The sequence below is a fragment of the Podarcis melisellensis genome (genome assembly GCF_964234715.1).
Source record: "Podarcis melisellensis genome assembly, chromosome: 6".
Taxonomy (NCBI): Eukaryota; Metazoa; Chordata; class Lepidosauria; order Squamata; family Lacertidae; genus Podarcis; species Podarcis melisellensis.
Genome location: NC_138538.1, coordinates 78,537,175 through 78,553,911, shown reverse-complemented (window position 1 = coordinate 78,553,911; position 16,737 = coordinate 78,537,175). Strand labels below are relative to the sequence as shown.

Below are 16,737 nucleotides of genomic sequence, written 5' to 3'. Positions count from 1 at the left end.
TGAATTTTTGTGATAACGTGTGTCTTATAATAACCACTGGATCAGTTTTATTGAACCTATTTTGTTTTCATATTTTATTCCTAGGAAATGTATGTTCTTATCTCGCACCCCTATTGGTTCTAAATCTCTGGAGTGCTTTTTTTGCAGGAAGGGTGGGGGTGCTGCTGTAATGATGGAAGGCCAGATTACCACTGACACTCCCCCAAGGAGGCTGCTGGCAAGTCTGTACATGCAGTGCAGTCACACTCTGTTCATGTTTTTTTTTCTTTCCTGGTTGGCAACTGGGGAGTCAGATTTGGCCCAGGGCTGTAGTGTATACATGCTGGGGGTGTTTAAGCAGAGGCTGGTTGCTGCCTCTGATTAGATGACCAACTAGGTATCTTCCAATTGTATGACTCTATTGCAAATCATTATTTTTCATATATAAAAAAATTAGGTTGTCAATGTCTGGAATGCTATGTGATTTGCATCTTCCCTATATATCCTTGCCTTGTTTATCTTGTTGTTTGCACTTCTGGTAGTTCCTTGAGGATCCGATTTTGATTGCAGATACACTTGTGTAGATAGAATTGAGACTTCAAGTTAATAATAACTTTCCCAACCCCCTGATATCTGCTATCAAATGCAAAGAGTGTGAGTATTTCTTTTTGGATTTAGAGACCATGCTGGGTGAACAGCTCTATTTTTTCTTTTAATCATTCCATTTAGATTATTTCTCTGGGATTTCATTATGAATCCTTGAGATCAGAAATGACAAAACAGGAGGGGGAAACTGAGAATATTTTAACATTGCAAATAGAAATGGGGGGTGGGGGAGGAGAAGCTTAAGGGGAAAATGTTTTGAGTAGCAAATATTGCATCTATTGCTCAGGATTTCAATTTCTACAAATTACAAATGGCATTTCCAAAGGAACGTAGGCATTTCCAAAGGAACATAGGTGGTGGTTTGGAAAAATGTGCCAATTGAAATAATGATAATCCTGTCAGTTGGTTATCTGCAATACATTAACAAAGTTACTGAGAATTTTGCTCTTGGCAAAGGCATCCAACCATGTGGTATGTCACAGGCGAAAAAAGGGACAATTCCGAATGAAATTGATAGTCAGAACTTACTTTTAAATGGCTTCAGAACCAAGGTTGTCAGAGGTGGATAAATGTATTTAAAGTCAGATGTTTACATGGAAATAAGAGCTGATTGGCCTTTACCTCGTTTAACAAATGGAGGGAGAAATTCTGTCATTGCCAAAGTCAACAAAAGTTTGGCATTGACTTCAATGGTGCTAGTATTTCATCTTGGATTCAGCTACATTGGCAAAGAAAGAGCATTTTATATGCGTTATATTCTAACACTGTGACACCAGATGGTGATGTGGAGTCAACCCGATTTCTCACACAAAGTTTATAACGCATTTAACTGAAACGCTTCTTTGACATGTCTAGATCCAGCCCCAGGCAGATTTCACTCGTGCAAAGTGAGTTATGTGCCAAGGAAGTATTAAGGACTGGACATGCTGCCCACATATACAGCATGGCTGATCATTCTTGAACTGTCAAATGAGGCATCTTAGTGTGACACAAGATACCTTCCTGTGCAGCACAAGAAATCAATCACACAACTAATTGCTCCTATGCACCTTCAAATGCTGCTTGCACATTTTGCTGTTCTGGCTTTGCAGAGAAACGCAAACCAAATTATCTGTGCTGAGGCTGCCCACTGCATCTCCATATAAATTACTGTTCTGGGGTTGCCCCTTTGCAGCCAGGAGGTACCCCCTGAACATTAACCTACACACCGCTGCAGCAAGTCATGTGATATGGCAACAGGAAAGTGTGAACACAATTGGGGGGGAGGGACAAGGCTGTGGCTATAAATCTGTTGCAACCTGTTTCATACTAATGCTCTCCTCATGAATGCAAACATGCACATAGATAGGATCAGGATCATGAATCTTCTCTACACGACTGTAAGTGCAGAAGCCAATGAGAAAAAGTTAAATACAATCGCTCGACAGGCCTAATCAGAATGCAAAAACCCAGGTACCACTGGAACCTAAAAAAAATTGCTTCTGATGCTTAGGTCGCTGAAGACAGTAAGGAGAAAGTTTCTCCATCATTGAAGGGTGCTGATTGTTGTGGGAGCTGGGCCAACATCTCCATATGTTCAAGAAAGGGGGCCCCAAGCTATGATTTCCAGATAGAGTTGAGCCCTGGCACTTCTCAGTGAACCACTGTCTGGAAGACCAGGGTCCTGCCAGTGGTGCACTCAAGTTTCTATCTCTCCTTCCTTCCAAGCTGGCTTTTTCCAAGTCCAGCCAGTTCTTTAGCTATACAAGTTAGGTTCCCTGCTGGCCTTGATCCGAAACTCTTACATAGGCAATTGGTTGTCCTCCTGCTTCAGAGAGCTGGTCTAAATGAGCCCCCTCAGACTCCACTAGCTGGGGTACTGGTGCCCTTTTCTCCTGCCCGTTTCCAGTTCAAAAGGAGGAAACTATGAGGTAATTTCCTCACAGATCTCTGAAGCTAGGCACATACCTCTGATATCAGAAAGATAATTCCTTGTCTCTATCAAGCGCTAATTAGCAGATGATGCTCTGTTTAAAAGACCTGTGCTTGTCGGATGTGTTAATTGTATTGAGCAGGGCAGTATGAGCGGCTGTCTTGTTACTTGTCATACACACGTAGTTAGTATTAGTGCAGCATAATTAAGTTCAAAGGAATCAATCTTTTCGTTTCACTTAGCACCAAATGACTTTAAAAGGGATGTGAGCATTATATTGTATGTCCATGCATGTTTCTGGATGCTGTGTTCTTTTATGAAATAAGGTATTTGAAACATTGTGCACGAGAGCAAAATAAGTTGTGATTGACACCTCACCCTACCCTGATTATTTAAAAAAATTAGATTAATGTGGATCTGTTGTATTTTTATTGCACAAAATATTCTTTAAATTGCTAAAAAAAAAAAAAAATCTCTGTATAAATGATAGAAGGCATTGTGGTGGATAAAGGAAATTCTAATCAAAGCACAAAAGTTTGTTTGTTTAAGTAAAACAATACAGGGGTCTCGGATGTGCAATTAAAAAACAACATAGAACCTCCTCAGCAGATCATGGTTTTAAGACAATTTGGTAGCTAATGACCATAGAGTGAGGCTATATTTATGATAAATGTTGATCTGGGAAATTGACAATGATGCTCCCTAAACAATGTCTGAAGGAAATGGTTGTTGCTGTAGTGTAACATATTTTTTTTTGGAGACTATGCAGTATATTGTACTTGACTAATGATGTTCTACTTGAAGAAAGGAATTGGCAAACAAGTACCATCTATAGTTTATGTGCACAGAATTGTGCATTGGCAAGGAGCTGGAGTTGATGGCTGATTAGGAAAACACATTTAACTTCATGACCTTATGGCAGTCTTGCAGAATTTGTGACCCAACAATGCATGACAGCCTACTATGGACAAAAATGTGGGATAATAAAGTAAAAAACAGCATCAACAGCAACAATTATAATAATGCTGTGCTGCAAAAATAAATAAAATAGGGCTATCAATCCCCTGGCAGCCTACAATACAGAACTGGTAGGCTGAATTTGGTTTGGTCAGTCCAATTTATGAACTGTATTCTGGTCTAAAGGGCTGGTTTAGGATTGATTTCCTACATGGACAACTCTTCTGTGCAGGAAATTGCATGAACTCTATGTGTACATTATCACAGATCCTAAATACAGATTTTTCTTTTTCATGTTCTATGCACAGTTGGTACCCTGCTGAGTTGTGGTAAAAAAGCTAGGAGTGTGTTAACTGCAGGTGAGTTTCCTGCATGTGGATGGTGTGTGTTGAAAGTTCATCACACCTGAAGTGGCCCTATTGTGTGAAATTCTCTACATTTGTATTTGGGCAAAGCTTAGTTTTCAGTAATTTTGATCTATGATTGAGGTTTTGTCTAGAGCATTGCAACCAATGGAATCTAGTATGCATTGGGCCGTGTGAATAAACTTGTTCCAGGGGAATCTACAGTGGAAAATAGCTGCCAATTTCCACCTTTTTTGTGGTTTACAGGAGCGCATATTGTGGCATATTTTAAAATCATTCTTTTCATTATTTTGTGCAGCTGGTCTTTACGCCTGATATTTTCCTGTGGTCAATCTTGTTTTGCTTTTGAACATTCTTGCGTATGTTTACACATATCAATATGGGAACAGAAACAAGGAGTACCAACATTGCTCTTGTTTTCAGATTCTGTAGGTTTGAGCAGATTTCTCATTCATACAATGGAATTTACTGGAATTAAATCAGTTCCATAGTCTGTGACTGCTCTATTACAGGGGTCTTCAACCAGTCCAAACTGAAGACACACTTTAAGAACATGGGATCCACTTTCACATTTTCGCTTTTGATTTATATTTAATAGTGCTAGTATCTCACCACATATCAAACCTTGGGGTATCAGCATACTATTCTTTTTTTCAATAAAACTGAACCAATATTTCCTATATTGTTGGTCAAACTTTTAAACCCTTTTAATAGTTGTCTTTGATTTCCGGGTTATTTTTTAATTCAGGGGCAGGGGCTGTGGTCAATATTGAGCAAGAGGACAAGCCAGCACAGTCATTCATGCTTGTGTTTTGTTACCAAAAAAGTATTTCTATCACTTCCAGTAAAATGAGTCACCTCCTTTATTTCTCTATTCCTTGTTGCTGCCTTTTCCTCTCCCTACCTTCTGGCACCTTTTGTCCTCCATCACCTGCATCACTTCTGTTTTCCTCTCCTCTCTTCTTCCATCTCCTCTTTGCCTCCTCCTTGCACTTTCTCAGTACTTTATCTGTTGTCACCACCTTTCACAATCTGTCTGTTTCCTCTTTCTCTCTGCACATGCCATCTTCTACATTCTCTTCACCTTCTCAAACTTTCTTCCATTTACTTCATTTTACCTGCTCACTATTACATTTCTCCCTCCCTCCCTCTCCTTTTTGGCTTTTTCTTTCCTCACTTTCTTCCAGCTTGTGTCACCTTCTCTGCCACCTTTAATTCTTCTCTCTGTGCCCTTTGTCCCCTTCCTAATGTCAACTTGCCTGAAATAAAATTGAGCAGGATTTCTCAGGGAGGTTCAGCACCCTCAAACCTAATACAGATATCAGGGGTTCTTTGTTGCCCCTGTGTTGGATGATGATTTGAAGGAACTCCCCAGATTCTCCCTCACTGAATCAACGTAAGAGTTGTCATTTCAAAACAACAACCATTTCCCCCCCTCTTAATTTGCAAAGTCTTGCCATCTTATAATTCTTTTTAAAAAATCAACTAAATAAAGCTAATTTGCATTCCAAATCAACCCTGACATACTATAGTTGCATGCTTATTTGAGAATAAGTCCCATTAAAATAAATGGGCCTTACTTCTGAGTAGACATGCATTAGATCTGCATATTAATTTAAGATTAATGAATTAATCTGGAGAGCTGAGTCTCCGCTCCCTTTCCTTCTTTACTTTTTTTGTCAGCTTCAGTAGATGAATTTCTCTCTCTCTCTCTCTCTCTCTCTCTCTCTCTCTCTCTCTCTCTCTCTCTCTCTCTCTCTCAGAACCACCTTCCTATCTGTCCTCTCCTTGTATCAATGTGCCTGAAATCAAATGTACACAGAATAAATCAAAATGCTTCGGTAACCTCACAACCTAATCTACACAGCAATTGTTTGCTGCTGTCCTCAGGCATTGAATAGGGAGTAAGTCCCATTTAACTAAATTGACCTTACTTCTAAGTATTATTGGCAGGCAAGGGGCAGGTGCATAAGAGGCCTGAGTGTGCAAGATGCCTGGCTGCCTAGTCAATGTATAAAGCAAGCATTGCAGTGAACCTCTAGCCATGTCTACTCAGAAGGAAGCCCTGCTGAATTCCATGGGGCATATTCCCAGGTCTGCGGGATCGGCATTGCAATCTTACTTCTGAATGAACAAATGAGTTGACTGAAACTCTTCAATAATCCTGTGAGACCTGCTCTCCAGTAAACACATAGCAATCAAAATCAGGCTGTAAAGTCACAATCCTATATGGGCACATTTTCCTGGCAGTAAAGCCCCACAACTGTATACTGGGGAGTGTCTTCAGAAAATTGGATTGCAAGTGACAGCAGTACAACACCTATGCAGCAACTTTAAACTGAGAGTAAAAAGGAAAAAGGAAAGTCCTACCATAGCTGAACCCAAGTAACTTTTACTCCCCAAGTAACCCTCCTCTGGGAATCCAGCTGCAGCAAGAGAAATCTATCCATGCTCGTAATCAAAGGTGATGGGGAACTATAAAAATCTCAAGGGGACTGGACCCAAAATAGAGGGCACCCCCAAAATTGAATATCTTAGGCATGGTTGCCCATTAAGCTCTAGTGGGATCCCCTGCTGTTCCTGTCCAACCCTTCTACTCCAAGTCAAGTGTGCAGTGGAGTAGCAGTCCTTACTAGTGAGCAAACCCTCACATTTGAAGGCTTGCTCTCTAGAATTGGGGATGCCTGGATTCATTCCTGCCCTGAGCGAGTGCCCCACCAGTGCCATCAACAGAAACAATACCAGCCCCTCTTATCTATGGTGAGGTATCCCATGGCTTCTGGGCATCCTGCCGCAACCCATTCTGGGGCCATGGAAAATGGGATGGATAGCCAGGCAGCATGTTCCCAGTAGGGAGTGGGGAGGAAATAGCAGTAAGGCTGGGAGGGGCAATGTGGGGAGGAAACGCTTTTACATAAGGGGGGACAAGCTGAAGTCTCCAGGCTTGGTTGAGGAGTCTTGCTTTGATATGATCCACTTAGCATGGTCTTATGCCCACCTATGGGTCCTGAAGACCTGCACTCTATTATATGTACTGGGCTACATATGGCTGGGTGCTGTGATCTGCGAATCCTGTAATTTTTGATCCAATTATATAGATTCTCCAATGGAATCTCATGCTGGTGTTTCAATGGCTGTAATGGCGGGTTTTGGATCCATTATTGGGAACTGGTGATTTCTTAGGGGTCTAGACCTAGAGCAATTGGCAATATCAAGGGTTGGTTTTTTTTGAAGGGGGGAAATGTCTAAAATACTGAGGCATGGCCATCACAACCCTGTGTAGTCCTTATTCAAACTAGACGCTTAAGGCTTAGAACAAATGCATGAAAGGTGTGCAGATTCTCCATTGAAAAAGCTCACTCTGGCTCAGGTGGTACAACGAAGAGAAACGTTGTAAATGTCTCGCTTTTGTACTAAAGAGGTCTGAACAGCTGAAAAAAGGCAGAGAACGAAATGCCAGAATTAGAATGAAACTGACCTATGCATACATTTTCATCGTCCAGTTTTGCTGCAGCATTTCTGTAGTAGCCCAGCCTGCACAACTCACAGTGCTGCCCTCTAGTGTTGTGTTTACAGCTCACACAAATGAATGCACTGAGCAGATCGATGTAACTGCACCGGTTGGAGTGGCCGAAGCATTCACAGTCTTGCAAGGAAGAACAAAAATGTACACAAAGGGTATTCTGCAGCAGTTATAGCAATTCACATGCTCTTTTTAAAAAAAATTAATGAAGCATGAATAGATTATGAATGAACAGCAGCACAACATGTTAATTAACGTTACAGTAGCGTACATGGACAACCACAGATGTCTGACTGTATGAAGGTGGTATCTCTTTTCAGGCAGGTTAGAATGATTAGACATCCATTACATAGCACTGAGAGTAGTATTATAATCTGTAGGTCTAATGGAACAGAAGCATTTGCAGCTGTAAACCTTTCATGGGTTTTGTGGGATGTCTTTTGCACAATGTGCAATCATAGCCTCCTTTATAAAAATAAATAAATACAAAAACCCTGGTGATTTTGCCAGAAGCTGAATGCGTTATTGAGAATTTCTCATGATACATGTTGAAGGCTAAATGCACTTTTTTGGGTGGATAGGCTTGTCCTCCCCCTGAAGGACCACATTTGCAGCTTTGCTGTGCTAATTAGTCCACCTTTGCCTCTGGTGGCCCACGTGGCCTCCACAGGTTGGAGTGCCCTCTGCCGCAGCTGACACGTTTCAGCTATGACCCCTTCTGACAGACATGGCCTAGTCCTAGTAATCCATTCTCTTGTAACCTCTTGGTCAGATTGCTTTGTGGCATTTTATATGAGGCGGTCTTTGATGGTCTTTAGTTAGTTCAAAATACAGTTACTAAGATGATGAGAATGGGCGTTGGGTTCATAGCTCATCAGTGCTTAAATAGCTGCACTGGCTCCCAATCAATTTCTAGTTCAGTTAAAAGGAGTAGGTAATTGAGCCATGCATGACTTAAGGCTCGGGTACCTGAAGCTCACCTGACTCTACTTCAGCCTGCACATACATTAAGGTAGTTTTCAGAGACTTTCCCTTAGGTATTCCACCATCTGAGGTGAGAAGGGTCTTTTTGGTGGTGATGCACCAGTTATGGAATGTTCTCCTTGGGGAGTTTTATTGGGCACTGACTCTGCTATCTTTCTGGCAATAGATGAAATCAATTTCATTTCCCCAGGCCTTTAAAACCATATTCATCACTGGAGAATCTGATTTTATGCTATGCTTATATGAATTTTTAATTGTCTTTAGTTTTTTATTGTTTCTATTTTGTTTATATACGTTGTCTATCTGCCCTGGAGAATTCTTAGAAGGATGAGATAGAAATCCTTAAATAAATGAAACAAACATGTGTGGTATAAGTGGTGTTGCCACTTGGAATGTGAATGACTTTTATTTCCACCTTAATGTGTGGTGCCTCCCATCACATGTTCACTGACTGTTCCCCTCAAAATGCCCACCATGAATCGGGATGAATGGAACTGGGGGGATACTGATTGAAGATGTTTGACAGCTAAAGAAGGAAGTGGATGCTTGATGTACATGCAACTGCCTGTTTTGGTAAACCTTGTGCCCTGGAGTATCATGGAGACTTATTTCCTTCAATAGACCAGGTTCCGGGTGCATGAAAGTAAAAATTCAACATGTGAACTAACTCTTTAGCTATGGAGAAGTCAAGGAAAACACAAGATAGAAATCTGTCACTGGGACAAGGCATTCAAATGACAGGTATCACCTCTTGCTGATAGAAAAATGTAGCCCAATGCCTTCATATTTATGTCTCTGCTGTGTTGGACCAAAATCTTATGCTTGTTAGTTACTAGCTGCAACATTTTCCTCTTTCTTGTTTGAGTATAGAATTCTGACAGCTCTGTGATAACTCCCATATTTTATTTCAAATTAAGTGTTAGTTAGAATTACCAGTCTACATTTAAATAGCTAGATGAAGCCATGCTCTTATCATACTATATTAGGCAAGAATGCTGTATTTGCACAGTCAGCTTATCACATGAAATGGCTGTACAGACAATGCAAGAGAGTCGGAACTCTCTTATTAAGTGCTTATGGGGAAGAGCAAAAGCTGAGTGATAGCTTTGTGTGCAGAAGATCCCAGGTTCAGTTCCTGCCATCTCCAGGTAGGGCTGGGAGAGAACCCTGTCTGAAGTTGAGGCACTGCAGCCAGTCAGCGAAGACAAGACTGAACTCATTGGGCTAATGGTCTGACTTGGTTTATGGCAGCTTCCTAGGTTCCTATGAGGCATTTTACCAGTGGTGGCAGGCATATCAAGCAACGTGCTCATCACTGGGTTAGCACCTGATTCACCTGACTGAATGACCATGGCCATCTTGGAGAGAACTTCTGGATATTTATCCTAATCAACATGGGAGACTTGTAACAGTGAAGGGGAAAAAATGGAATGGAACAGAACCCAAGGCAACTTTCCCCAAATACATTAGCCTGGAAGTTCCTGGAAGAAAAAAAAAGTTTTTCATCAATTATTCAATTTCTTAATTGAAGCTTTATAAAGAAGAGCTGTCCTTCCAGCTATGCTTTGAGCAGCTCTTGTCTTGAATTATTTTATTTTTTTAATACAGTGAGCCCCTGTTACTTATTGAGTCCTGTCTGATGACTATCCTCTCCTGGACATGGAATTAATGCATGTAATAAAGGCGGAGGAGTTTTCCATGACAGACCTCTTTCCCTTTGTGAATTTAAGAGAGTCATTTAGGAGGAAAACACTGGATTGTTAAGTACGAAGTCAATTGCTAATTAATGGCCGTGATCCTTGAAATGGCAAAGCTGCTCAGCAAATTATAATGTAGCCTCATGTCGCCTACTCTGCCTCTTTATTAGTGACTCTGACTTTTCAAGCACATGACTAAGAGTATTTTGGACATGCTGAACAAGAATAAAGCCCTTCTGACGCACATTCACTTTCACTTCAGGTTGGCAGTATTGGTTTCTCTCACCACAAGAGGATCTTTCATGGGGAACCTCACCAACATAAAGTAGAGTTGTCTGCACATCAGGTTGGCCATGCCGTGCATCTTTTACCTATCAAAGCCAGCCTTCTCTTAAGCAAAAATGGCAATGCAGTCCTACAAGGACAGGCAGTTTAGAACCCAGACACCGGACATATCCCTTTAACTACCAAATCAGAGCAGTATGGGAAGGACCTAGCAAAGCCAAAAGAAAGGGGCTCTTTTGACATTCAGGTAACATATGATGGAGAAATAAAGGAATACTGTGAATTGACAGCACAGGTCTCTCAGCCCTAAGGTTTCTAGCTAAAACAGGTAATATGTCCCTTTTAGAGTCCCAAAGCAAAATGTAAGTGAACAGGTGTTGTTTTTTTCTTCACTGTAAAGTTAAACATACCTGTGGAGCTGTGGTTATTGTCCAAGCTCTTAAAGAGATACATTGTCCAGAAAAGAATACACCTGCCCTATTTTAACCTCAAATTCCATGCACAATATACTTTCATGCTCATTTCTCCAATATCCATGGGATCTGGCTTTTGTTACAACAGAGCAATTTCCTGTCATTCTGGCATGATTCACACTAAAACCACACTGGCCAAACCCATTGGCCAAACTCTAAGGCCATATTGCAAATAATTTCCACCACTCTGCAAACCAACAACAATCTGTTGCATAATTTTAAATTGGGAGGTAGTTAAAAGTTGTTGTTTTCAAAGAGTAGGTACTAAAAATTTCCATAGTGCTTGGAATATCTAAAATAGCATACCAGTCATTACAAGTGACAACCACCACTATACAACCTCTGTTACTATAAGGCATGAACTATGTGAATTCTTTTTTTAAAATGGAAGTGATGCTACCATTGTAACTGCATCACCAAAATAAACTTCTTTTATCTGCACAGTTTCTGTAGCACTGAGCTAGAAAAGAAACAAATGAATTGGCCATCCATGCAACCAAGGAAATTTTGTGGACTTGTCTTTATACAAGCACATGTCAATATTCTGTAGGTAAATCTCGATATAATTTTAATTTCTTAGAATATAGAACCTTCTGAGAACCTTTATACACCTATAATTATATGGCTTGTTGGTATGTCTGATTCAACTTAATATCATTTCTCAACTTTATCTGTAAAGTTACAATCCCGCTCCCCAATTCGTTGAAACTTGGAAGAGGCCACCATTTATATCTCCCAGCATTCTGATACGCAGCACAGTGCCAGAAGACACAAAAGACAGACTTCCGGGTCGGCGCTATCGCCGTATGGCGGGCTCCCTCCGAGCTCCGGAGGGAGCCTGCTCGGCAGGGGCTGGGTCCTACCGCACCGGCGATGCGGGGACCCTTAAAAACCACGGCCACGGAGGCCGTGGACATGGAGACTCGGCTGGCACCGTCAGCGCCCTCTCGATTCGTGAAGGAGCCTTTTTAAAGGCTATGGATCGGGTGCCGGGGAGGAGCGTGGTGCTTTGAGTCCTCTGCTATCCCTGCCGAGCGCAGCCGCATGCCATCCGGCGGAGAGCGCTGACTTCTTCTATTGAAAATTTGGACCCAAAAGAAGAACCCGTGAGTAATTGGAATATGGACTAAAAAGAGGGATAAATTTTTAGAATTTGGAGCGAACGGGGGAGGTGGAAAAAAGGAAGTCAGCCCCCCCCCGAATTGTAGAAGAGCCAAAACAAAGGACTGGATAACTAAGATCGAGAAGAACCTTATCTTGCCGAACTAGCAACTTCGCGAGGGAAATTTATAAGATTGAGCTGGAGGAGAAAAGTGGAATTTGTATTAAAAAGTAACCCCCCCGGAATCCCTGGAGCGATTCGTGAAAATGCCTGGAGAAGAACAACGGAGGTTTTGACAGCTGTCAAAGAGCTGTCAAAACGGAAGAATGAAATTGAGACTTTGTTATGAGGACTTTGCCGGCTACATTTGTTATAAATTGGAGATAAATTGTTTCAAATAAGGATTTATAAGTTATTTGGACTGGCGGATGTGCTCTGGAAGGGAACTTTGTTATTGTAATCCACCTAGAGGAGCTGAGGGACATTGCATGTGTTTTCGACGGGAAACTTGAACAGTTGGATAGAACTTTTAATCTCCTGGGAAACTGCAGAAATGGAACATTATTTTGTCTACAGAGGCCTACACTTTACTGGAAACAATGGATTAATCTGTTGAAAAATGAAAGGAACATGATGTAATGTTTTGCTCCTGAATAACAAGCCTCTGTAGAGACACTAGAAGCCTTTGGAAAAAGAACATTTCTGTGAGGGAACAGGGAAGTAAAAAGGAGGAGAGTGATTGACAAGAACAAGGAAACAACAAGAACTGGACAGAATGTGGGAACATTTGGGATATCCAGATTTGACAAGCTTATGGATATAAAATTGGAGTTTATACTCCTGGATATAAAAATCTGGATAGAAGAAATGGGCCCCCTTTGATAGACTCCTTCTATGATTGGACATCTGTAATTTTAAAAATGCCAGAAGTTTAATATATGCCATTTTAAAAAAAAAAAGAAGACCGGTAAAGAACCAGAGGGATGTGGGTTTAGTGAAAGGTGGGTTCATCAGGAAGACACTAGAAGTGGAAGGATAGGGGGAACGCAACAGGGAAAGAGGGGAGGGAAATTTGGAATCCAAAGGTTGTAAAATTATTGTTTGTTTTTATTCTATTTTCATCTGTATTATATCTGAAAGGGGGGAACTCGTGGAAGGGAATAGGTCGACCTTAGGGGATGGAAATTTGGATAAATTGAGTTATTGATGATGAGTGTATTTTGGGAATAAGAATTTGTTGAATATCATTGCTTTTTTGGAAGATTTGGAACACAAGAGGGGGTGGGGAGGGGAAGTCCTGGATATTGGAAAAAGTTTATGAATTGGATTTTATTTGTTTTAATTTGGAAAACCTTAATAAAAATTATTTAAAAAAAAAAAAAAACAGAAGACACAAAAGACACTCCCCCCCCCCCAATTTGGTGCTGCCTCTTTCAGCAACCTGGTGGTGGTAACTAGGGGTGTGAACAACCACAGAAGAATTTAAAGGAAAATAGATGGTTCCCCCCACTTGGGATGTGTCGGATTTTAACCCCATCTTTCATATTTGTCCCTGAGATTTCTGCTCAGCTTTTCTCACTAGCTTTTTGATTTAGTTTGTTGTATTATTACAGACAAAAAAATGGTGTGTTAACTCCACTTTTCCTTCCAGCAGCCCATTGTGGGGGAGTGGAACTTGGGATTTTCAATTTCAAAATAGCAGAAGGGAGAGGGTTGTGAGAGCTCCAAAATGTTGTGCAGTGCCTCTGGTCCACTTGTCCCACTTTGCCACAGCTATATCAGAGATATAACATTCAGTCCACTGCAGCAGCTGCTCAGGGACAAAACAGACTATGGCACTCACTTCCCAAAGGGTTACACTTTACTAAGTTACAGGTGCAATAAATCCCTTGCAATATTGTTCCTCCTTTCCCTTCTTTTAATACTTTGTTATTCCTATAGAAGAACCACCTCTTCTGTTTTCGGTTGTGCTTAGCAGCTGAAGCAGCAATGGAGGGCTTGAAAATGCTCAATGGAAGGAAATCCCCAAAAACGAACATTTCCATTTCTTGCTACCATTGTAGTAACACTATCCTATGATGATATAAAAAACATTTTAAAGCCACTGTCCCCACGCTATATCAAACTTTCTTATTCTTCTCTTGTACAATATAAATATGGAAACAAATATATTTTTCATTATCAGCTTAAAATTTCTACATTAGAAATAATCCAGGTTCGTAGTGTAGGTCATTTATCCATCCCCTGGGGCAAAACAAAGGTCAAGGGTTGTTGTTGTTGTTTTAATCAGCCCATATGCCTTGGCAACTCTCATCCCATGACTAAGGACATATTGAGAACAATAGCTTGGCTTACACAAATATTGCAATGTGTTGTTCACATGCTTAAACAAATAAAATTGGGAAGTGAAAAATAGCAAAAATAGTTCTGGTCTATAAATGACAGATGCTCAACTGGGGCATACTGTCTGGGAGCTGTCAAGGCAATTGTGCTATGCTTTTAAAATGTCAATATAATTCCATTATTTTGATAAAATATTGAAACCTTATCAGGGCACATGGAATCCGATGGATGCAGCCGGTTCACCAGGAAGTTCAAGACTAGAATTTCTACCAAATTTTGCTTAAAGCAAAATTCAAGGAAAAAACACACAATTCTGCTTAAGCAAAACAACCGAGGATGCTCAAGCAACTTCCCAAAAAGATGAGTGCAGTTTACTGTGTGTGTGGTGCAATACTGCTCACATCAGTTAAACTCCACTGAAAAAAAATGTAGCTACCCCCCCCAAAAAAAATGATGCAACGATTCATTTCAATGTACTTTGTGTGAGAATAATTTTTGGTCGACTGTACCCCATGTTTCCATAAAAGGTGTGAGAAAGTTTCACTGCGGGGTGGGGGTCAGGGAATGGATGTTATATATTGGCTATAACATTCAAGTGCAACTGAACAGTTCCACAAGGACTTTTAACTGCATTCTCTTCTCTCTCAAACCCTTCAATCGGTTCAGGGGTTCCGCTAACTCTCCAGAGCAGATTTAGGGGTTGTGTGGAGAGATGGGAAGGTGGGGAAGTTCTACTGTGCAGTTAAAAGTCCTTGTGCTAGTAGAACTGCTTAGCTGGCTACTGCCCAATGATTGTTTTGTTTGTCAAAGGCATATAATGGAATCAATTCTGCATGATTCACTTGCCTGTACTTTACTGGATTATAGTTTCTCATTTACTGTATCAAATTAGTAACACAACCTAGAGGACATTCTCTCCCCCCCCCCCAACAGCTACAATATCATTCATAATAAATTCTGTCAAAAATATGATTGCTGTGATTTTATTTTAGTGTGTGTATGTGTATATATACATATAGTGGCTGCTCATCAGTAATATATCCCTGGTGGCTTACAAACTTGACACAGCCTAGGAATCATATTTATGTGCCCCTTTTGTGGTTCATGTATTTAGCAATGCTTAATTCTTTCATTTGTGCTCACTAATGGGATGATACTAGACACCACATCACAGTTATTCCAGATTCATACAGTGCAATCTGTTACACAACACAGGACAAACGCTAGGAAACCACTGTATGAATGCAAGAATTCCTACCTCTTTTGTGGTTTGCAACTTGAACAGAAGAAACAGTAGACAAAGCTAATTTTGGAGCAACTGGATAGGTTTAAAAAATGAAGAGTAGATTAGGAAATTGTCATATAGGCACAAGTTTAAAAAACCAAACAGAGCCTAAGATGAATTTGTTGCAGCCCTATATAAACTCGCATGGGAGTAAATATTTTGAACTAAATGGGAGTTTCTTTTGCATAGACATGTACAGGATTGCACTATTGGTAATACTGGATGTGGATATTTATGTATGATATATTTGTAAAATAAAACAGGTTTATCTAAGGAGTTAGGTATTCTGGCTTAAACAGGTGACCTCAGAGAACCCTCACTACTATAAATATAAAGTTAATTAAAACCCTGAACACACACACACACAAAATATGTTGTTGGGATTTCTCAGTTCCTTTTTCATAACATAACTTCTCCTGTACTTCCATGCCCTGATCAAGAGATATTCAGTAACTTACTTTGCCAAACCTTTATTAGGCATTACAAATATAGCCCATCATAAAACATCCATATATAATTTTTTAAAAAATATATACAAATTAACAGCCATGTAAACATAGCTGTCAATGACAACCTGCAATACAACAGGCTGGGGGGGAGGGGTATCTAAGACCCCTAACTGTAGTGTTACAAATGTGTATGTGAGATGCTTGTACATCAAATATAAGTGGTCTAAAATGTAATCAGTGCTACATGTTCTGATGGCAACAGATCTATTGGTAGTGGAGGGGTATGGGGCTAATTCAGTCAGATGCCTCCTTCCTCCTGCTAAACCGGGGATTCTGAAATTTCAGTCTCCAGCTGTTAGTGGACTACAATTCACATCATCCCCTACCACTGGTCTTGCCAGCTAGGTATGATGGGAGTTGTAGTCCAAAACAGCTGGAGACCAAAGTTTGCGGAACCCTGTGGTAAACAAACAATCAGGGCTGTCAGCTTCAACAGTATTGGCCATTGTGTGTGTGTCTGTGTGTGTGTGTGTGTGAGAGAGAGAGAGAGAGAGAGAGCGCTTATTACATGCTTTTTTAGTTGTTTGGTGCTTAGACCGTCCTACTTTATCATAAGCAAGTGTAACTGTTGCTTTCTGACAAACTGCTAATGGGCTAAGCTAGTCACACAACCATTTGCAAACTATTCCCTATATGAGGATAGTTCTGTTCCCATTTTACACCATTACCTGAGCATCATAGCTGATGCTTGACCTCTCAGTGCTTAATGCTGCATTG

General features: G+C 40.6%; 1 protein-coding gene across 10 annotated transcripts in view; it reads right to left on the bottom strand.

Annotated features, from left to right (window-relative positions):
- The window catches only part of NTNG1 (netrin G1), a 212,569-nt gene that overhangs the window by 26,752 nt on the left and 169,080 nt on the right, over positions 1 to 16,737 (bottom strand). For 3 of the 10 annotated variants that reach the window (XM_081917460.1, XM_081917458.1, XM_081917463.1), the window contains exons 7-8: positions 15,485 to 15,544; positions 7,298 to 7,465 (exon numbers count right to left, since the gene is read on the bottom strand). The exons of 4 other annotated variants lie outside the window; for them this stretch is intronic. In XM_081917460.1, the coding sequence (XP_081773586.1) occupies positions 7,298 to 7,465; positions 15,485 to 15,544 (228 nt within the window). The remainder of the gene's footprint in view (positions 1 to 7,297; positions 7,466 to 15,484; positions 15,545 to 16,737) is intronic. 3 more of the 10 variants (XM_081917461.1, XM_081917462.1, XM_081917466.1) reach the window with 3 other exon arrangements.